General features: G+C 36.4%; 1 protein-coding gene across 5 annotated transcripts in view; it reads right to left on the bottom strand.

The window, feature by feature from the left end:
- LOC127444835 (GRB2-associated-binding protein 1-like) overlaps positions 1-24,861 on the bottom strand; it is a 147,718-nt gene that overhangs the window by 17,534 nt on the left and 105,323 nt on the right. For all 5 annotated transcript variants that reach the window (XM_051704394.1, XM_051704395.1, XM_051704396.1 and 2 more), the window contains 4 exons: positions 22,105-22,315; positions 13,495-14,132; positions 9,671-9,765; positions 7,730-8,033 (listed from right to left, as the gene is read on the bottom strand). In XM_051704394.1, coding sequence (XP_051560354.1) covers positions 7,730-8,033; positions 9,671-9,765; positions 13,495-14,132; positions 22,105-22,315 — 1,248 coding nt within the window. The remainder of the gene's footprint in view (positions 1-7,729; positions 8,034-9,670; positions 9,766-13,494; positions 14,133-22,104; positions 22,316-24,861) is intronic.

The raw sequence follows: 24,861 nt of genomic DNA, 5'->3' as shown, positions 1-24,861 counted from the left end.
TGAAATATAACAAGGACTGAACCGACTAGCTGCTTTTTTTCTGCTGGTGTACCCACATAGCCACAAAATGAAAATGCCACAAGTCAACAGTAATGATGGTCACAATTAAACAACAGACCCAAAACAGCGGAACATCAATAATTATTCTAGGATTGGATGAGAGGTGAATAGCCAGGGTTCGACACAGAGAGAGACAAAGTTAGAAACCAGACTGATTGGACACCAAAATTATAATTTAGCTGGAAAGTCAATATTAGAGCAGCCACTGAAAGGATATTGAGAGAGGACAACACACTAATACAGAAAATACCCCAAAACTGTATTTAGAATGTCACCAAAGCCATTTGAATCACACTATGAACATTGAAAACTTGAAAATACACAACAAATACAGCAAGCTGAAGTCTGTAAAGTGGCAGAAAGGACATAAACTCCATTAACAATAAGCTGGTATTGATGTGTGATGAGTGAACAGTATGAATTGTGCTTGGCCCATGGTTAAAGTGGTTTCGCATTGCACTTGATTTGAAAGAAAAACTACAGTTGTTCAAAAAGAAGTTGGAGCCAAATATAACAATAAACATGAGATAGCAATCATTGACACTTTAAGAAAAGACTTTCACAAAAAGAAATTTGTTTGGCTTCAAATGTTAATACAATATATATTTGAAGTCCCATAATAACTTAGACACTGACATGTAATTTTTTGGGGGGATTTTTCCCCTTTTTCACCCAATTTGGAATGCCCAATTCCCAGTGCGCTTTTAAGTCCTCGTGGTCGCGTAGTGATTCGCCTCAATCTGGGTGGTGGAGGATGAATCCCATTTGCCTCCGCGTCTGAGACCATCAACCACGCATCTTATCATGTGGCTTGTTGAGCGCGTTGCCACGGAGACATAGCGCGTGTGGACGCTTCATGCCATCCACCGCGACATCCGCGCTCAACTCACCACACGCCCCACCGAGAACAAACCACAATATAGCAACCACGAGGAGGTTACCCCATGTGACTCTACCCTCCCTAGCAACCTGACCAATTTGGCTGCTTAGGAGACCTGGCTGGAATCACTCAGCACGCCCTGGGATTCAAACTAGTGAACTCCAGGGGTGGTAGCCAGTGTCTTTACCACTGAGCTACCCAGGCCCCCAATGACATGTCATTTTAATAGTTAATGTGATAAGCTGCATCTATGGTTCTACTTGGACACCTGTGAGAACTTGAATCACACTGACAGTGGCTTCCAGCGACAAAGCGACTAAGTCTTTAATTTTTCATTGAGAGCTAGCAATTTCCTGCCACATGAGCAACAGCGACCACGGGCAATTTGAGGTGGGTGTGTCCAGCGACTGGACAAAGTTAAGGAAAGTTTAACTTCATGCTAATGAGTGACGTGACAGTAGTAACGTTTACTTCAGTGTTAGGGAGTAGCTAACTACAAGTAGTGACGATACTAACTAAACTACATTTTTCTGAAGATTGACAGTAGCTCAGTTGCTTTTAAAGGGTCATGAAACACTAAACTACATTTTCTGAGATGTTACCAGATTTGTATGCATTACACATGATAGAAGAAAGTATCCATTCATTTAAATTTTAAGAAGTGGTTAATTTAGGGATTTTTTGTGCAATTTCCGTCTTTCGATGTGACGTGTCCCTGTACTATAGTGCATCGTCACGTCATCAGTGTCTCATAAATATTAATGAGACTGCGTGGCCTTATCCTATGAGAACAGGCTATCTCATGTTTATTGAATAAACCACATGACCAGTGCTTCAAAATCTCAAGCGCCTCAGCTGAGAGAGTTGATAGTACCAGGATGCAAGTCCCCCCTCCCCCCCAGCACACTTCTGACAGAGGTACAGGACAGTCTTTCAATCATTGCCAAAACCTTTTAAATGTTCATGTAGCCCACATTTATTAACGTGAGTGTTTTGAGATATGCGGTGAGGTGGACTGTCTCTGACTGGGGCTCATTTGAGATGCGGTTTACATTGAGTGTCCCAGACACAAACCATGTTGATCCATCCATCATGTAAGTGTATAAACCAATCTAATCACTTATATTTGTGAATCAATGTCTTGGATTAAGTCTCAAAAGTTATGAAAGTGTAAAAAAAACATTCACATATTTTCAATATAGAGTACATGGCTTGGAATTTATTTGTGCATCATATTACAGATATAAAATGACCAGTGTTTCTGTGCACTGTATTGTGTGCTTACAAAACAGTGTATACTTTATTTGTGCATTCTGTTATGAGCAATTGTGAGAATCTTTGATGTTTTTAATTGCATTAATGAAATAATTCTGAGTGACAAGATCAGACAGTTATTGTGTTCCTTCTTCCCTTACTCCAATGGCTGTATCTTTTGAAAATAAGGTGAGAACTCAACTGTGCTGAATCAGGGGCTGTTGTGATCCTTAAAGGGAAAAAATGGATGAAGAACATACTGTATTTAGTTAGACTTTAACTTTGCCAGCTATACAAATCTTACAATTTGTCATACTTCATCCTGTTATTTAGTAAGAGCCGGCATGGGCAACTGAGAGATGACAGATTCCTCCCCTCTTTTTCCCCTGCCCCACCCCGCACACAAGGGGAGGGGAGGGGCCCTTGTTCTCAAAGCTGTCCATGCCCAGTTGAGTTGGATTTTTCAAAGCGGTTATGTTAAGCGACCAACCACAGTTTGTTTACTTTTACAAGACATACAGGGGCGGGTAAATCTGAAAATGATGAAAGAGCACCATTCTGTTCTATGAAACAAAGAATGTTCCAAACACTTTGTTTTTAATATAGACAACACAACATCTTTACTTTTTTAAATAAACAAATTCATGTAATTGTTGTTAATAAAAAATAATAAACTAAAATTAACCATGGTTTCACTTGTAAACATGACTGTAACCATGGCTGTAGTAACCATGTTTTTTTGGTGGAAACCATGGTTTTACTACAGTAATATTGTAGTAGTAACCGTGGTTAATTTTGTGGCTATGGCTTAACTAAATACTATGGTTAAACTGTGGCTACTGAAGTAAAACCATGGTTAATTTTTGTAAGGTTAAACAAAGCAAATAATGACTTGAATTATGACTAAAATAATATTTTAAATTACCCATTTTGTCCCAAGAAATCACAAAAAAAAAATCTATTTCATAGAGGTATAGACAATATTGGAATTGTTATTATTGGTATCAGATAGAAAAGAAAATAACTGGTATCGGCCATCCCTACTAAGTTATTGCCTTTTGAGGGATTTATTTTCTGTTCTGAATGTTTATTGTTTCTCATTATCTGTGTTATTGGAAGCAGTGAGAGAAATAATTCCTATCATGCACACAGTGTTGTAGTACTCGAGTCCAAGACTCGGACTCAAGTCGCGATATTGATGACTCGTCTCGGACTTGAACACTAATGACTCAGACTTTGACTCGAGCATTGGGTGCATTTTGACTTGGAGGAGAGAACTTGTTACAACCGTTAACTTTTGCGTTCTGTCCTATTATGGCATGAGATCACATGCATGTCATGCCATGTACCGGTTGCACGAGCGCGAATCTTTGCGCTCGCATGCAGATTTCCTTTGCTTTCACTCAAAACTGGACGCGCACTCTCAAATCTCCCTGCTCTCGTTCAGAGAGTGCGTGTGTCACTCAAAACATGTCATGTTTACTCGCAAATCTATTATAACGCAAATTAACTCTTAATTAATAATCCAAATTAATATTCTGCCTCTGTAGACATGGTATAGCGGGGGAGAATACCGGAGTTTGAGGAATCAACTCACCATTTGGTCAGTGGTGCATAATATATGGTTAAAGTCGTACTGTAAGAATAATACTCTGATGCTCACTGAAATTGTAAGAGATATGAGCAAATCAAACGATAGAAACCATTAACAAAGAACACGTTGTGACTTAAGTCGTCTTAAAACTTTCACCTCAGTAGAAAACGTACCATGTACAAGTTTGTCAAGAACGCATAAAGGATTTTTCAGAATCTATGTGGTGGCACATACGTAGAAAATTTTAAATTATGTGGAACAAAATCATAAACCATTATTACGAGTTATAATTATAACGGGAACATAAGATCATGTTAACGTGTGTGTTGACGAGACTCGCGTGATGCGAGTATCACAAATGTAGATTAAAACAGTTAAGTAATCCCATTGTTAAAAGGACAAACATCCATCCATGAAAAACCATGTGAATTGCTCCAATGCCTGAATTATAATGAATTTTGATAATATAACACTAGAGGACAATAACTGAGAAAATAAATAAATAAATAAACTTCAAATAAATGGCAAGAAGGCACTGATGTTTACAGTGGAAAGTTATTTTTCTGACATCTTATTTTTTATTTCCTTGATTATTGTATAGGCCTATATACAACATTGTGATAGATAGATAGATTGATGGACAGACAGACAGACAGACTTTTATTAAGTTCTCAAGTAATTATTCAAGACAAAGAAACAGCTAGTACTCAAATAAGAACAAAGAATGAAGAACCAATGAAGAAAACCGTGCTTAAAGACTTTAAAACATTCAAGTAACATTAAGAAAAAAAAAAACTACAGAGATGGTACTGTTATTGAGTGTATGGTTTCTTATACAATACACTTTGAAAGGCTGAATGTGTGTGTGTGTGTGTGTGTGCCAATAAACTTCAAATAGCAACAGAATTGTGATTTTTTGCTTATTTTATGACATAGACAAAGACTCGTAACTCAGACTTGTATGCAGTTATTGGTGACTCGACTCGTACACAATATTGGTGACTTGGACTTGAGAAGTGAGGACTCGGACTCGAGATCTAGTGACTTGACTACAACACTGCATGCACAGCTATTGTGTATATACAACTATTTGATAACACATTTTCTCTATTTCTCAGCATTTAATTAACTATTTTTTTATGTCAAATAAATAAAATGACTGGTAAATATAATTTATTATGGCATGTATTATTATGCAACTATCTATTACAGAGTGACCATACGTCATTTCCTTTTTTTGGACCTGAAAAAAAGCATCCGGACGGGATTTCAAAATTGCCTCTAAATGTCAGAGATTTGGCTCTGTCTTTATATTGATGTGCTCTCTACAGTTTGGACTAATATCATACATTCTGTATATTTGATACTGCGCATCAGTTTTCACGTGTACATATGTCCTTATGTGATTATTCTTGCAATTCACACATTCTCTCTCACGCTCGCCCGCTTGCCCTCTCCGCACGCTGTGTGTGTGCGGGAAAGAGATCGCCAGACATGCTCTGCCAGCAAGAAACATCAATAACACAAGTACCCTTTTGTACGTTCCCCAACTCTGCAAATTATTAAATAGAACACCTGTTTTATCAGACTCACGCTTACTATGCAAAGTCACATTTAACTAAATGTTGACTATATTGAGACAACATCAAATAGTCTTTCCTACATTTCAGGGATATTTAAACTAATATGACGGATGAAAATAGACCATGATAAAAATTTTACAACTTAGTCTGTCAGATATTAGTAGCCCAACCTCTGTATGTGACCTTTAAAGCTGGCACAAGTCAGAAGATAAAATGAACAACACAGATGAGGGCAGAAACAAGCCAGCATCTCTATTCATATATTACCCAGACTAAATATTATGTGACAAAATGTCAGGCCAAGGAGAGTTTGTCATAAAAATGTGACCTTCAGGGAAGTAGGACTGGGCAGGAGGACTGAAAAGTGTGAAGTATACCTGTAGAATAAAAATATATATTTTAAATGGTGTTTAATGTAATTTTAATCTTTTCTGGTTTTTATTCTAATTTGTTTCATTTTATGGCCATTATAAAATGCATTATTGTTACTATTTATTAAATGTTTTAAATTTAAGGACAACACTCCCCCACCTGTTTTTACTTTGTACTTGCATCCAGAGATGCCTGCGGTTATACTGGAGGAGGAATGGGCATGAGGCAAATATGGTTGAGCCAGACAGGATGCTGGACTTGGACGCTTTTTCTAATTCTTTGTTTGCTGAGTAAAGTGAGTAATATAAGAAGAAAGCTTTTCTGCCATATTTTTAGATATCTCAACTTGTTCAGAATACATGGAACGGACATGTAAATGAATATTTGTATTGGATTGCAAAGTTTAGAGTACATATAAACAGTACATTCGGAATCTGCAATCGGATTGAATGTATTCAGATTGATGAAAATTAGTGCATGTAAGAACTCTTAGTGACTACCATTAGGAGTGAAGAAAGTGGAAGACAGCTGTCAATTTGATGCATTATTTACAAAAGCTATGGGCAGTTATGCAGCCCACGAATAACGTTAGAGTGACCAGCAGAAGAAATGCCTATTAGTGATCAACAGTACAGCAACCCAGTTAATTCTGGATAAGGTATGGCATCATTTGTTTGCAGATACATTTACATTTATTAATTTTGCAGATGCTTTTATCCAAAGTGACTTACAAAAGAGGAAATCTGATGCCATTTGGTTTGATATTTTGTTATCTAATGCAATAAAATCCTTACACTGCAAGTGTGGCTTAAGTGTCTAGAACTGTCCAAATACTTTCTGGAACTACTGTATTTCCTGTGTATGCACATCATAGTCTCCTGCAATCAGTCAGCTGTCAGAAACAGCAAGTAACTGATATACAAAATGGTTTCAGATATATGCATAGGGCTGCTGCCATTAAGGTTTAGATCAATAGTGCTGTCCCAGCTGGCTGCTGATGTTTCTGCCTGATTGTGCAACTTTCAGCACGTCCCCCTTTCTCTTTGACCAGACTGAAATTCCCCTTGCAGGTCCGGCCATCAAAGGGGTCTTTCACTAAAGCACAATGGGGACAGAGGTGACCGCTCCGGGTTTACAGCGCAGACAGGCTCCCTCATATGAAGGGCTCTGAGCCTCTAGACAATATCCTCTTTCATTAGTAAGGTCACATGCTAAGAACTAAAAGGCAAAAGCCACCGAAACAGTAGTGCGGACTAGGTCTCCATGCAAGCTGAAAGATCTTTCATATGTGCTATCATCCAATGATGACAGGCTATGCACCCTGAGACAGAACTCGTCAACATTAGCAGATTAAAAAGTGTCAGGAATAAACATAAGTGTTATATTCGAAAAGTGTTTTTTTATAAGCATGGGCCAGCACCTGTTAGTGAGAAAGAATGTAATGAGCATTAAAAGATGTAAGCTGAATTACAAAAGCCTTTGGCAACATACACAACATGTATTCAATTCCACATAGAGCTGCACAATCAATTGGAAAAATAACCTAGATTAGAATTATGGCTGCTGCAATTACATTTACTTGAAAATTGTTAACTACAGCATTTAATTTAGATCTAATCTTGTGAATCAAAAATCTATATTTACAGCTATATATATATATATATATATATATATATATATATATTAGCAGTTGAGCATTATAATCACAGACATATTCCTAAGCAAATAAGTCTATCAGTAATGATGAGACAAAACTAGAATGCTCCTATTATGATATAACAAAAGTAATTAAGGAACATAGTTTTCAGCTTGTTTTTGGAAGTGTAGCCAGTGCAAGAAAAGAAAATGGCATGCAATAATTATTAACTGTGATTACAAATAATCAATTTTGATTTGTTGTAATTGTGTAGCCCTAATTCCACATCCTACTTAAATCACACACATATAGAACACCCCCCCCCCCAAAAAAAACCCCTCAGGGCTCACCTTTACGGTCAGGTTTGAGGTTGCGGTCTACAGGTGGCGGTTGGCATTCAGTTATGTGCATTGGTCTACGAGGCGGTGTCTTCGGACTGGAGCGGAAGCCCATGTGGGCTGGAGGGGGCACCTGTTTGCCGAGAGAGGAGAACTCCACAGTGCCTGGTGTCATAGGCACATAGTTGGGCTCTTGGATGGGCTCAGAAAGGCTGCCAGAGCGATGATGTGAAGAAGAATGGACACTCATGGGTACATAATTCTCATCTACCTCCTCAGTGGACACATTTCCTAATGGCATCATGCCTTTATTTTTCTACATGCATCAAAGAATAGAGAATAAACTGTTAGTGATACTCAAGACACTTTCAATACAAGACATTCTATATTTCATGAATTTTAGAACAAAATCTATCCATCCATTGAGCATCTTGTGTGCTTCAATAGAAGCCAGAAAATCGGACAATTTTTACAAAGTAGTCAGCTTGGCCAATGTCATAAATTTGCTTATTTCGTGACCTAGAAAAAGTGTAGAATCTTAAATCTTTCTTATTCATTACACATCATAACGCTTCTTTCTTTAAATTTGATTTTTTTTTTTTTAAGTTAAATCCCTGATTTTCAATGTGGACTATTTGAATCCCATTGTATATAATATACATTGGCAGCCAAAAGTTTGGAATAATGTACAGATTTGGCTGTTTCTGAAGGAAATTGATACTTCACCAAAGTGGCATACAACTGATCACAAAGTATAGTCAGGACATTACTGATGTAAAAAAACAGCACCATCACTATTTGAAAAAAATAGTTTTTGATCAAATCTAGACAGGCCCCATTTCCAGCAGCCATCACTCCAACACCTTTTCCTTGAGTATTCATGCTAAATTGCTAATTTGGTACTAGAAAATCACTTGCCATTATTTTAAACACTGCTGAAAGCTATTTGGTTTGTTAAATGAAGCTTAACATTGTCTTTGTGTTTGTTTTTGAGTCGCCACAGTATGCAATAGATTGGCATGTCTTAAGGTCAATATTAGGTCAAAAATGGCAAAAAAGAAACAGCTTTCTCTAGAAACTCATTAGTCAATAATTGTTTTGAGGAATGAAGGCTATACAATGCTTGAAATTACCAAAAAACTGAAGATTTCATACAAAGGTGTACACTACAGTCTTCAAAGACAAAGAACAACTGGCTCTAACAAGGACAGAAAGAGATGTGGAAGGCCAGATGTACAAATAAACAAGAGGATAGCTACATCAGAGTCTCTAGTTTGAGAAATAGATGCCTCACATGTCCTCAGCTGACAGCTTCATTGAATTCTACCCGCTCAACACCAGTTTCTTGTACAATAGTAAAGAGAACACTCAGGGGTGCAGGCCTTATGGGAAGAATTGCAAAGAAAAAGCCACTTTTGAAATAGAAAAACAAAAAGAAAATGTTAGAGTGGGCAAAGAAACACAGACATTGGACAACAGATAATTGGAAAAGAGTGTTAAGGATCTTAACCCCATTGAGCTTTTGTGGGATCAGCTAGACTGTAAGGTGCGTGAGAAATGCCTGACAAGACAGCCACATATATGGCAAGTGCTACAGGAAGCGTGGGGTGAAATGTCAGCTGAGTCTCTGGACACACTGACAGCTAGAATACCAAGGATCTGTAAAGCTGTCATTGCTGCATGTGGAGGATTTTTTTGATGAGAACTCTTTGAAGTAGTTTAAGTAGTTTTTTTTTTTCTTCAAATTGTAATAGTACATTTTCAATATGAATGTCCTTACTAGACATTGTGATCAGTTGAATGCCATTTTGGTTAATAAAAGTACCAATTTCTTTCCATAAGAGCAAAATCTGTACTGTAAATATTACATGTGCTTTGTGCATCAATGTGATTTGGCTGCAAATATTTTTAAATTACTTCCAAAGTCAATGGCATGGATTAAATAACACTTACAAAATAGTTGTTGAAGCTTTCATTAAAATCAAATGAGCAACTTTTGTCTGAGGGAAAGGGCCGTGGTATATCATAGCAGTCTTGAGATCCATAATCTGTGAAATAAATGCATCGATAAGCAAATGTTGAATACAGTCAAGAAAAAAAGATTTGCATAATATATGCTGACATTATGCTCAGGAGTACAACAGTAATTCAGTATGTTTTCATTATACTGTCAGTATGGATGGGTATCATTATGAAAACATTTGTGAGGAAGGGAGTGGATGTCTCACAATACCATCAAACAACACTAGAGAAACCCACTTATGACTACATTACACTATTGTTGCAGCACAAACAGCGCTTGATGACCCATAATTAAAATATCTTGAGACATTTTGCCACATGATAAGAAAGTGTGTGAAATCAAGATTAAGGATGCAAAAATGAAGATATCGATAGTACAGACATGTATTACTTATTGCTCACCATTAAACAGTTACTTGTACTCAAAGTAATTTGCAATAGACTAAATTGCAATGAAGACCAACCTAGAGCATGGTTTAGAGCCATTTCCAAGGGCACAATGGTGACAGCATAGTTTTTACTCTCAATAAAATCAATTCTTGCACGTAACCTTACCAAACATCATGAAGTCACGGCACATGTACCAATGAGGTTTTATGTTATTGATGTGTCACCATATTGGATTCAGCTCGGTTTACCTAGCTTATCCATTAATTGATTTGAAAAATGAAAACAACTTTGGTCTGTTTATCTGTTTATGATTGTATTCCTTCAGAACTTCAGACCTGGAATATGAAACATGGACCAAATCTATGACACTTGGGTGCTTTATTAAGTGTTTAAGTTAGTTACTGTCCACTGCCATTGTATTAAATCTATCCAACAAGTTCTGTATTCAATTATGAAATGATGTGTTCTACAGAGGAATAAAAAAATCAAATAGGTTTGGAAATGACATGAAGGTCGAACTATTCCTTTATTTATGAGGCTGAAATAGCTAGGGCTGTCACTCAGTGTTATTATAGTTAACAAAAACTAAAATAAAAACTAACTTAAACCATTTTCGTTACCTAAAATAAAAATAAAAACAGAAATTATGTGAAAAAAAAACTAAACTAAAATACTTTTTCTTAACTCAAAAACTAACTAAAATAAAAATGATTTCAAATTAATTTCAGTTTTATTTTATTTTTAGTTTTGGGCAAAGTAGGACACTTTTGGAAATTGTACATTTCTTGGCACTTTTAATCATGATCCAAACACACACAAACTGACATTATGCCTTTGAAGAAAGGTTAGGATGTCTTCAACTTTGGTCAAAAGTAAAAATGAAAAAATTCTTAATACTGAGAACTAGAACCTTTGAAGACCCTCCTTTGACCAAATCCCAGAGGAAAAATGATTGTCTAGAAAATATCTACAAAGTATTTAGAATTATTTTTTTTTATATTTTGTAACACTTTTACATCATAAATCATTATGTAACATTTACAAACATTACACCTCAAATTTCTGTTATTTTCCTAACCATTGCTTTTCCCACAGGTGGTCATGAAATGAGCTCTGCCACACATCGCAATGTAAAAATCATCCATTTAAAACCTCAAAAAAAAAAAAAAAAAAAAAAAAAAGAGAGAGAGAGAGAGAGAGATTTTGACCAAAAATGACAATTCTCTTATTATTTACTCACCTTCATGCCAACCCAGATGTGTTTGACTTACTTTCTTCTGCTGAACACAAGCAAAGACATTAGAAGAATATCTCAGCTCTGTAGGTCCATACAACACAAATCAATAGGGTCCAAAGCTTTGAAGCTCTAAAAAGCACATAAAGGTAACAAAGTAATCCTTATATGTTTTAATTCATGTCTTCTGAAGAAATCTAATCAGTTTTGGGTGAGAACAGACCAAAATGTAACTCCCTTTTCACTATAAATCTTGCAATTGCTGTCTACAGGAAAGATTGCCAATGATACTGCTGATGTCAAGATTTACAGTAAAAAAAAAGGATGCTGCCTTTATGTGCTCTTTTGGAGCTTCAAGGTTTTGTACCATGATAACTTGCATTGTATGGACCTATAGAGCTGAATTATTCTTCTAAAAATCGTTGTGTTCTGCAGAAGAAATAAAGTCATACACATCTGGGATGGCATAAGGGTGAGTAAATTGTGAGAATTCTCATTTTTGGGTGAACTATACCTTTAATTGTTTACTTCCCAAAGATTAGTTAAGAAATAATTTATAATCATCTAAGGAAATTCATATGGATACAATGGGGATCAAGTTTAAATGTCCTTTTTCACTTTACCCATATTCACCCTGTTATAAAATTTGCAACATTTACAATCCACATTAAACACAATAATACAAATAGATAGAGGAAACAACAAGACTGCCCTAAGAAATGTAATGATTTTAGACATTTTTAAATTATACCAGTAAATGCTTCTGCTTTGGCAGCGATGAAAACTACTAAAATTAAAATAAACTGAAACTGAAAGAATGAAAACTAAAACTCATTTGGAATGACAGATTGATATAAAATAGAAATAAAAACAAAATTAAAAATCCAAAACTACAACACTGCTGTCACTATCCATTATTTTGGTAATCGAGTAATCTAACGATTATTCTGACGATTAATCGATTAATCGTAAAATTATTTAAAAACTCAGATTGCATAACGTTGTCGAGGTGAAGTCACGTTTGGCTAAAATGCATTCATTAGCCTACATTTTCTGTATTTTACGACTGAATAACAACAACAAAACAATTGTGCAAACAACATCTAAAAGCCAACAGACAAACAAAGCAGATCTATAATATAATTTTTTTTTTTTTTTTTTACATAATTCAAGCTGACAGAGACTGGCTTCTCCAGGTGTGCCCAACTATTTTTTTTTAAATGCAAGATCTACTTTTTTCTTTAACTAGTTCAATATGATCTACCCATTTTAGTTTAGAACTCAAATATGAGAAAACAGGCCATGGAAATAAAATGTTTTATCTTTTCAGAAATCATGTCTGCCCACCAGTTTTATTTATTGAAGATGAGTTATATACATGGTTAAACTATTTTATATAGAGATAAAAGCCATTTTATTTGTTTGTTGTTTTGTTTTAACTATCACTTGCATGCAAATCGGAATACAGCATTCACAGTATTCAAGTGAGATATATTTTCTCACTCTTGTGTTGAGCTGCAGCAGTTGCGGGCATTGTTGCGCATGTGCTACATGCAGATCGCAAAAGCTTGTCACTTGCCATGTACCATGTAAAATGCCCTTAAGCATGTGAACATTCAGTTCCTTATAGAGTAAACACTGTTAATAAATTCACATGCAAAGTATAGCCAGTTTTCCTTTAGGTAAGCCAAAATGTTATATTGCATCTGTAGGGCACGAGACGCGCTGCCGTGTTTTTAATTGCAGATTCACGTGGAGCTTTGACTGACAGCATACAGACCTGCGGTTTTATTCAGTAAAAAAAGTTCTCTAGATTACCACATTGAGTTCTACCTGTATTAATGGCCATACACTATAAAATATTAATTAGATGCGAGGCATTGCGATCTATTTTTTAAACATAATCTTAAACATAAACAACCGTAAACATAAACTGCGTTGTTTTTCAAATCTAAAATGAAGTGCTCTCACACAGCTGACACCTCTCGTCGTTAAATGTTTGCACCCTCGTCGATTTGTCGATTTAGCAATTTTGTAATTGAGGAATTTTTTGAATCGAGTAATCAGATTTAATCGAGTAATCATGACAGCCCTAGAAATAGCACAGATGAATGACATTACAAGTCCCTACCTTTACGTAGCCGTGATGAATCCATTGTGCCAATTGTGTTGCTTCTCAGTGCTTTGGTACCTGCACTTGTTGGCACACAGTAGTTCCCATCAGTTTCAGACACTGACCGTGGTACCATATAAGTGTCCGTTGGTGACCGTTCAGGTGGAACTGATCCTGCAGTCAGTGAAGGCTTTGGCGGACGGGGAGGTGGTACCACATCTGTGGCTGCAGAAACAGGCTCCACCCCAACTGTACGGGGAACATGGTAGGTACAGTTGCTACCGGGTGTGGGTGGGATATCATAGCTGACTGACAAGTTCCTCAACTGGGTCTCTACAGAGGATTTGCGAGCAGGTGTGTTAAAGACATAGAGTTCACCAGTGTCACTGTCAGGCGCCGGGAGGGAGGATGCTGACTTGGGCAGCAGTACAGTGTCCTGAGAGTAACTTCGGGGCAGGTGGTAAAGGCCTTGCAAATCGGCCGAAAAAGACTGTCCACGTGAAGGAGGGGAGTCATAGAGCCCAGTGGCATGCTGGGAAGAGAAGAAGCCATTGACAGAGGCGTGTTTGGAGGAGGTGGAGGTAGGCGTAAAGTGGGAAGGGAGGTTGTCGTTACAGTCAGGCTCGGAGGAGGTAGACTTGCAGTCGCCATGGGCCCTGCAGAGAAGTCAAATACATAACACTCATACAAATGCCAAAATTATTCATAAACAAATTCCAGAACTATACAGATACAATTTGCTGTTCATACAAATCCTCAAACGCATACAGTTGTGCTCAAAAGTTTGCATACCCTTGGAGAATTGGTAATATATGTACCATTTTTAAAGAAAACATGAGTGAGCAGGCAAAACAAATTTCTTTTATTTCTTATGGGATTCATATTCAACTGTAGGTTATAACAGAATGGCACAATCATAAAACAAAACATGTCAACAAAGAAAAAAAAGAAATGATCCCTGTTCAAAAATCTGCATACCCTTAGTTCTTAATACTGTGTATTGCCACCTTTAGCGTCAATGAGAGCATGCAGTCTTTTGTAATAGTTGTCTATGAGGCCCCAAATTCTTGCAGGTGGTATAGCTGCCCATTTGTCTTGGAAAAATGCCTCTAGATCATGCAAAGTCTTTGGTCGTCTTGCATGAACCGCACGTTTGAGATCTCCCCAGAGTGGCTCAATGATATTAAGGTCAGGAGACTGTGATGGCCACTCCAGAACCTTCACCTTTTTCTGCTGTAACCACTGGAGGGTCAACTTGGCCTTGTGCTTAGGGCCATTGTCATGCTGGAAAGTGCAAGAGCGTCCCATGCGCAGCTTTTGTGCAGATGAATGCAAATTGTCTGCCAGTATTTTCTGATAACATGCTGCATTCATCTTGCCATCAATTTTCACAAGATTCCCTGTGCCTTTAGAGCTCACACACCCTCAAAACATCAGTGAGCCACCACCATGCTTCACAGTGGGGATGGTATTCTTTTCACTATAGGCCTTGTTGACCCCTCTCCAAACATAGCACTTATGGTTGTGACCATAAAGCTCTATTTTGGTCTCGTCACTCCAAATTACAGTGTGCTAGAAGCTGTGAGGCGTGTCAAGGTGTTGTCGGGCATACTGTAACCAGGCTTTTTTGTGGCATTGGCACAGTAAAGGCTTCATTCTGGCAACTCGACCATGCAGCTTATTTTTGTTCAAGTATCATCGTATTGTGCTCCTTGAGACAACCACAGCGTCTTTTTCCAGAGCAGCCTGTATTTCTCCTGAGGTTACTTGTGGGTTTTTATTTGTATCCCGAACAATTCTTCTGGCAGTTGTGGCTGAAATCTTTCTTGGTCTACCTGACCTCGGCTTGGTATCAAGAGATCCCCAAATTTTCCACTTCTTAATAAGTGATTGAACAGTACTGACTGGCATTTTCAAGGCTTTGGATATCTTTTTATATCCTTTTCCATCTTTATAAAGTTCTATTACCTTGTTACGCAGGTCTATTGACAGTTCTTTTCTGCTCCCCATGGCTCAGTATCTAGCCTGCTCAGTGCATCCATGTGAGAGCTAACAAACTCATTGACTATTTATCCACAGGCACTAATTGCAATTTAAAAAGCCACAGGTGGGGGAAATTAACCTTTAATTGACATTTAAACCTGTGTGTGTCACCTTGTGTGTCTATAACAAGGCCAAACATTCAAGGGCATGTAAACTTTTGATCAGGGCCATTTGGGTGATTTCTGTTCTCATTATGATTTAAAAAGGAGCCAAACAACTATGTGATAATAAATGGCTTCATATGATCACTATCCTTAAATAAAAGACAGTTTTTTTGCATGATCAGTCATATTTTCAAAATCAATGCCAAAATTTCACAATTTCTGCCAGGGTATGCAAACTTTTGAGCACAACTGTATGTCATCATGCTGCCTGCTAATAGCCATTATGAAATACAATACAAACTAATCTTATATGCAAAATACAAATCTCAGTCTAAAGGGACAGTTTATCCAAAACCCAAAATTTTGTCATTGTTTACTTGCCCTCATGTTATTCCAAAATTCCATGACCTTTTCTCTTCCGTAGAACACAAATTGAGATGTTAGGCAGAACGTTAGGGACTGAAAGCCTTTTTTCTTTACAATGTATCCTCGTGTTCCACAGAAAAAAGTCATACGAGTTTAAAAACAACATGATAGTGAGTAAATGGTGACAGAACTGTTTTTATTTATTTCTTTTTTGGATTAAATAGCCCTTGAACTGACTGGCAAGTTAAGTCCATAAAACACAACCATGCACACGTCATCTTACTCAGTCCTTGTTAAATCAGTCAGAGAATGTGTGCATTTTATATACACACGTATGCAGTAAAGGCAAAAAGGTCAGTAAATTAAGTTAAATATGACTGCTTAAATGTTATTTCAGTAATTGTGCAAATAGATTTTCAAGTAAAAAAAACTATTTGGCTGTTGGCCATTAAGTGTGTGGTTTAGTATTACGTTCTTCACACTGGTGCTCTCCACTCACTGACTGTCAGGAGCACTCCTGGTCTCACACTCCTCCAAGAGCAGGTACTCCTGCTCCTCCTCCCCTTGAGCAAGAGGAGCCACTGGACTACACCACACAGATACACACAATGATCCAGGTCTTCACCCATAGCACAAAGAATTCTGTAACTCCAGTACTGAAGCTTCTAAGTAGCAATGGGTATACAATACCTTATACACTTTTACCATGATATACTGCAATACTTATTTTGTATATAGTACACAGGTATATTATACAATAAATAGTACAGTATAGAGGTCGACCGATATATATCGGTTTTGCCGATTAATCGCCACTATCAGTTATTTTCCCCGTTGCGTCTGGTGCTGGAGCGGCTGGGAAGGGTCTGCTGTCGTTATACAGTATGAGAGTGGCCTCTAGAGGCAAAATAAAAACTATCACTTCACTGATGCCTTGTGGTGTTTGTTTTGACACGAGACTACACTCTGCATGGAGCGGAACACTTCAGATGCGGATTTAAAACATCAACAATGAAAAGGTATGTATACAGTACACTATAGTGTATGTTGTCATATCATTATAAAGTAATTCATTTGTTAGATGCTGCATTAGTAGAGAACAACAGTATGTTTGTCGACAAGGCTGAGAGGACGCTAACATTAAAGCTAACCTCAAGTGGTTAGAACAATATGACAAAAATACACGCAAGTCCTACCCAAATGTCACGATTGTTACCATCTATTACCATCTATTTGCATTAGTTTATATCCAGCTGGTCACGTTTATGCATTCGTTAGCAAACTAAGTTGCATACTTAAAGCTAGTGACGTGAGAAAGCAAATTAATATCTTCATGCAGCCGAGAGAAACATATAAACAAATCAGAGACGCATCTGATTTCAATTAAATTGTTTATCCTCACCGTAATACGATGACTTCAGATCAATCATATTCTTGTGCTAAAAAAGGCTAGATACAGTGCAACAAATACAGTTTAACAGAAAGCAGGTGTCTCAGTATGCTTTTAAAGTTATTTTTAATTAAACATCATCTAAAAAACAGCGCTCCTGCACGAGACGCTGAATAAACAAAAACAAAGGGAAACAAAGATGTTCGTCTAGTGTGCGTTTACACAGAAAAACAAATGTGTGGTTGCAAAAGCGTTCAGTGTGAACAGTCTTTGTCCATTGCATCTTGCTCTCTTATATGCGTTTCTCAGATTAAGCAATGAGCTGTTTAAATGCTTTGTCAGGAAAGATGTTCAACTTGGAAATGTGTGTCTCGAGATCCTCACGTTCGGTTCTAGTCTGTTGTGTTCTGTCTGTTTGAACAGCCCCTGGCCTGGGCTCATAGTCTGAGCCGCTTCACCACCGAGTTCAGCCGAATACCACTGCTATCTGTGAATATTGCTACTCTACATACAACTGTACTGAATAAAAAACAGTGTGGTATTTCAATGTTATTATGAAGCTTGAGTCTGGAGTAGCAGGAATCAGTGCAAGTGTAACACCATGTGAACTGTCTACTGAAGTGTTTTCCCCCCTCATTTTACTTTTGACTTAACATTTGAGAATATGGACCGACTAAAACTTTTTATTTATTTTATGCACATTAGTTGAAAATGAAATGGTCTTTTTTTACCAGCCAGGATAGGAATGTTCTATGCCAGTGTTTCCCAAACTGGGGTATGCATACCCCTGGGGGTACGTGAGGTGACAATGGGTGTACGTGAATAAAATTCTGAGATTTACCGTTCTGTTAATTTCATCAGTCTAAAATAACATTCAAACCCAGTTCATGTATTTCTCACTGCCAAAAATAATTTTGTGTGGCCTCTAGTGTAGAAACACCATAATAGTTGTGTCATAAGGGTCAGATAAATATGCAATGAAATAACCCTATCTTTTGCAGTACAAAAAAAAAATGCATCTACTCATGCGTCACACAAGTATCTTTTTTTCGCCAGCCCAGCATACTGCTAGGTGATGTAGCTTAGTGATAGCAAGTAAAATTGATACTTCACTGTTTTACCAGACTCGCACATGTCAGTCGTCCACGATTTTAGTTTGTCTGTTTTTTTTTTTTTTTTTTTTTTTTTTACGTTTATAACATAATTTGTGTTTAAAGTTAGATGTATAGGAAGTTTTGATTCTGATCGTATACAAGTTCATAAGCTTTGATGACACAGGTGTCAGACATCCGGTGCGGCCAAATAATCTTCCACATTCACACGCAATAATTTTCACTCACATTTGCTTGCAAGCTAGAGACATAAAAAAGCACCTTGAGCTGACCACACAATTTCACAGATACTTACCTGCAATGCACAAAGTCGGCCGGCAATGACATACCTGCAGTGATGCGCAATTCCAGGCACAAACCGAACGTTATTCTTGCGTACCACGACGCCATGATGTGGGAGTTTTCAAGTTATGCAGTAATATCATATCTAGCATACTTATCTCAATCGGTAAGCCATTTATTCAATATGTACAAAACATGTACAAACATAACATGTTTAATATAAGGGAGTTGTTTTACAAAGATAATCGTGCTAAATATACACATTTGCAAAATACCTTGTGTGAATGTTATCTATGCGTTAGAGAGGGGGTACGCGAAAGGATGTTGTATGCTTTGAGGGGTACACCACTGTAAAAAAAGTTTGGGAACCACTGTTCTATCCAATAATCTAACAGTGCTGAATGGTTTATGTATTTATTGCGCCCTCTTGTGGACTAATGAAACAACGTCAATTTAAAAATAAGCTGACTTCAAAATTTGAATATTAGTTTATATATATTTATTTCATTTAAAAAAGTACAATACATTTTCATGGCTCAGTCAGTACTGTTTATTTTTGTAATAAAGTTCAGCACTATTTTACTTTGAGTGTTATTTTTTCACTCAGTATCAATTTTAAAAACTATCGGTTGATTAATCGGTTATCGGCAGGTGCTGCCCAACTTAGTTATCGGTATCGGTAAAATCCACTATCAGTCAACCTCTTGTACAGTATATAAAATAACACAGAAATTCAACACCAAAAATGGTTTACATATTACAAAGCCTAACCAGTGATGCAGTAATGGCTATTTTTAATTCAGTGAATTAAATATTTTCTAAAGGCACTCAATCTCATTTGATTAATTTTTTCTTTATATGGAAACTAAAAGGCAAAATTAACAATCTCGCCATAAGTACAAAAAAAGCTGCTTCACATAACACTTTAGTTAAAAACAAGACTTTGAGTAATAGGCTTATATTCTAATTATGATGGGATGAGCCATGTTCGAAGGCATGTAAAACAGGCAACCTGGTTGATAACGCTTTCTATGAAGCCCATGTTTATAATGCATAGTAAAGGCATTATACATGCATTAAACTGCATTCATAATGTCTCATAATACACCTTATAATACGTTATAACTTATAACTACAGTTATCATTTTTATAAGACTTCCCCTATTCATAGTTAAACCTAAGAGTATAATGCATTATAACACCAGCAACATCCAATTTGAATGCTGCTGAAGCAAAAAAAAAGTTTATCGTATAAGTGCTGTCATGCAAAAGCAGCATACTGTAAACAGTTAAAAGGCTTTATTAAATGATTATATTATGTGTTCTTTGCATGCTTTACGTAAAGTTACAAAAGCAATATCTTCTTATAAACAGCCATAAACTTGTAACATACAAGTCAAACTTATACAATTGAAGTTATTTATAAAATAAGTCTCCAAATAAGATCAACAAACATTGAAAAGTTATTGAAGAGTCCAGTATAGAATCAGTTTGATTCTATATTGTATGTGTGATCAACATACATACAGTATTTTTTTCTCAGGAGTGTTTCTGATATATTTTACCCTTGTAGCTTTACAAATGTTTTTCACAGTATCTCAAAATTTACATTGAATGGGTGTTATTTTGTATTTTGAGCATGTGTAATGTAAACAATTTCCAGCATGAGTTGTAATGTCTTATAACCACTAAAAAATATCTTATGGATGTTTATAAGACATTGCTTTTGTCACTTTACTTAAAGCATACCTATTATATGTATATTACAAATATATATAACACATTATAACTTCTGCAGATAAAATTGGATGTTGCTGGTGTTATACTGCATTATACTAATGTATTATAATTGTGGTTACAATTATTTGATAAGTTATAACATATAATGTGTATTATGAGATATTACTAATGCATTATAATGACTTTACAATGAATTATAAATATGGGCTTCATAGAAAGTGTTAGCAAATGTATTTTTCACTCTATTATTCACCACCAGCTATGTTATGATATCAAAACACTTTACTTTAAGGCATGATTTCAAAAATGAAACATTTTAACACTTGTAATACAGACCCACCTACATTTACACACTTGTTCCTACACAATTAGCTTTGGTAGCTCACTTGAAAGAGCACTGGACTTTGGTCTCGACGACTGCGGTTCCAGACCAGCCAAAGACGAACGAAAGAGAAAGTGGCATGAATCGGCATGAAATTATGAGGTTGCTTCAGTAAATGTATTTCTTTGTTTTATTTTATTTCGAATTTGCATTTTAAAACACTATCGGTTAGGGTTAGGTGTTGGTTAAGGATGTTTGTTTTTTTAAACTCTCATTTATCTTTACGGACACTATTGGTTAGGTTTAGGGTAAAGTTTTAGGTTAAAGAGGTACATTTTGCTTATTTAAACCTCCATCTAAAATTCACCTTAAAGGGATAGTTCAGTACTTAAATATTTATATTTTAATACCAAAAGCGATTGTGTCGCTTTAGAAGACATTCATTTAACAGCTGGACGCGTATGGATGACTTTATGCTGACTGTATGTGATTTTTGGAGTTTAAAAAAATTGGATCGCCATTCACTTGCATTTTAAGGACCTACTGAGCTGAGATATTTTTCTATTTTTCATCAAATGCGTTCTGCTGAAGAAAGAAAGTCATACACACCTGGGATATCATGAGGGTGAGTAAATGATGAAAGAATTTTCATTTTTGGGTGAACTATCCCTTTAAAAATCATGTCTGATCACAACCTCATTTTGGTGCCCCACGTTGGACATTTCACTTGGAAACTGCAGCCAAATGTGTGATGACGTAATTTCAGTTTTGCAAAAACGTTGCAACGTTCACGTAAATTGAATGAGACCAGGTTAAAAACAGCCAATATATGCACACCTTTGATGGTGCAACTCTGTTTAATTCAATCTTAATAATGCCTACTGCAAGCAACCTACAGCCACACTGTCAAAACTGAATGCAATTTGAGACACAAAGCATTTAAAGTAAATTGCTCCTATAACAATCAAAAATATTGTCTTCATTGGAAGAGCACATCTGCAAAACAGTTTGCAGAGTAGGCTTCAGTTTTTTGCTTAGTGCTGAATTTTTTTTCAATCATACCACAGATATTAGGGCTGGGTGTTGTTACAGATTTCCCCGTTTTATTCGATTTCTGATTCACAAACTCTTAAAACCGGTTGATACATTTCTACTGTAGCAAAGTATGATATCACCCAGCCCTACGTCTTCGTTTACCCACTTTCTAATAGTGTGTAAACACTACTTTTATATCACTGTCAGTCATTTCCCTCACTGTCAGTGTTTTACCTGTTGGGCTCAGGTTTCTTGCTCTCACAGTTGACCAGCCAAAGGTAGTCCTGAGGCTCATCCAGACTGGAGGAGTCTAAGTGTTTGATGCTCACGGGATGGTACGGAGGAGGCACGTTGGCCAGTGCAGAAGCTCCCAACCCTGCATTTGGGGCCACATCCACCACCAGACCCCCTGCCACATTTACTTGGTGCGAGACCTTCGCTGAGTCTGAAGGGAGAACATGAGAAAGTGGGGAGAGAGAGAAGGCAAGAAGTTTACATTAAGCTACACACTTTATGAGATCACAGACTTTGAGATCAAACTCAGTGTGTCATTGCTTTAATCAAAAACTTTTACTGAAACCATCCCTGTCCAAACCAATTACTATTGTGAAAGCGTCTCCACAGGCCGACTTTTGGTAAGCTAATGTACATTGGGGAAAAAGGGGAATAAACCATTTTCTCATTTAAAGCAGTGAAGTGCCATTGAGAAAGTACAAATGTAGGGTTGCACGGTATGCATGTACAAAAAGTACAGTGGATTAAAACGGTACCTTTCCATATGATATCTATATTTTGCAAATGTCAGTACCTGACGACCATGTACTGCTATTCATCACGGATCGGCAGTTCAAGGAGTGCAATGTGAAGTTAACAATTTAGAGGTGCAAATATACACTGATATACACTCATCCAATGGATGTTTGAATGAGAAGGGCCTTTATAAACTTAAGGATACTAAAACTGTGGAAAGGTAATGAACAGCATTAATGAGACATTTTATTTAGGGCTAGGATGAGTCTGTCATAAAACAGATATTTACAGCACTGCCAACAAAAAATGCTTTATCAGGTTTCCCTATTTTACCTTTCTTGCAAAGGAGAGAGTGTATTCCAAAAATATCCACACAAAACAAAAAAAAAAAAGAAGTTTATTTTGAGATTTAAGGAAGAAAAAAAAAAAGAAATGAAAATTGACAACCCTCAGTTTGTGAAAACAATGAAACATTTTACATTTTGTATAGTAATGCACTTACAGTAAAGTAAAGCATATAATTTTCTTAAAGCATTTTGTGAATTTTTCAGTAAAAGAAGTTCAAGCTCTTAAATTCCCTAAATGTTCCTGTTTATGCGTAACAACTTTTTTAGGTGGATGAAATTCTGGTTATGTGTTACCAATGCAATTTCTACTCCTTGTAAGCAGTGTTTATGTATTGTTACATTATGCCCATTCCTGTTACTCAGATTCAGGTCATGCCATGAAGACCGGAAAAGGCTGGTCAGCAATTTTATCACACCAGTCTCGTGCTAGCACATAGTATTTACTTTTCAAACAGTGATAGCTGAATATTTTAAACATTCACATACATTCACGGGGCTGACCATTTGCCACCATAGACTTTAAGTGCATTACTGTAAAGTAGCTTTTTTTTTTTGTTTACAAACTAAGGGAGTCGTCAAAATCATTTTCAGTGCAAACTGACAGCATGTCATATGCTGTTTATAGAGCTTAAAGGGTCATGAAACCCCAAAACACTTCACTGAAATGTTTAATACTAAAGGCAATGTGGTTCATTTTTCGAGCCATTATGTTCTTCCAGTTCAAAAACAAAATTTAAAGCTAAGTCCCAAAGTGTGAGGTATATGTGTAAAGTCTGAGATGTGACTGGTAATAGAGTATGTGTCTACATCATTACATTGAGCATTTCTCCATATTATTCAAGAGAGAGAACACTTCCATCCAATCACTGCGCTACCTTACGCATGAGATCGCATCCCAGCGGAGATTTAAAAAACATTCACAAACGTGACAGCGTGACGTATATATACAGGTGCTGGTCATATAATTAGAATATCATCAAAAGGCAAAAGGAGCCCCAACTAAGTATTGAGTGCTGTACATGCTCATACTTTTCATGTTCATACTTTTCAGTTGGCCAAGATTTCTAAAAATCCTTTCTTTGTATTGGTCTTAAGTAATATTCTAATTTTCTGAGATACTGATTTTGGGATTTTCCTTAGTTGTCAGTTATAATCATCAAAATTAAAAGAAATAAACATTTGAAATATATCAGTCTGTGTGTAATGAATGAATATAATATACAAATTTCACTTTTTGAATGGAATTAGTGAAATAAATCAACTTTTTGATGATATTCTAATTATATGACCAGAACCTGTATATATATATATATATATAGCTTAATTCTTGTAAAATTGTGGTTCTGTGAAAACTAAAAACTGTGATATATATATTAATGATCATATATGTTGTCTGGGTTTTTTCACACTTTTACAAGTAGGCCATATTCTGCAGCACAATGTACCACTCTAAAAAATTACTATGTACAAGTAAAACTAAAACTGATATTTTGTGAAATGTCAACATGCCATATATAGAAAGATATGATCTGTTCTGTTGTCACTGTCAAATAAAGTCATTATGACACACACAGTACTCTCAAAATAAGACAGATATATCTAATCCAATTCTGTCTTCAAAAGTGCTTCAATTTTTTTTTTTTTTTTAATTCCCATATATGATTACTCTCTTTTAAGACTTTTAGGATAGTTACACAAATCACTAATAATTAAGGATTTGGGAGAAGATGTCTCCACTTATTACTTTTCATGCCGGGCATATACAGTATCTCTGTTGAACTCTTCAAACGGGTTTGTCACTCGACACCCATTGACTCACGCTGTGGCAGTGATGAGTGGGCGTGGAAGAAAGACTCAGAGCGGTTCAGAAACACATTGATACTGAGAATTACCA

This window comes from Myxocyprinus asiaticus, chromosome 8 (genome assembly GCF_019703515.2).
Source record: "Myxocyprinus asiaticus isolate MX2 ecotype Aquarium Trade chromosome 8, UBuf_Myxa_2, whole genome shotgun sequence".
In the NCBI taxonomy this organism is placed as follows: Eukaryota; Metazoa; Chordata; class Actinopteri; order Cypriniformes; family Catostomidae; genus Myxocyprinus; species Myxocyprinus asiaticus.
Note: the sequence above shows the minus strand (reverse complement) of the source record. Positions and strands in the feature narration are given on the sequence as shown.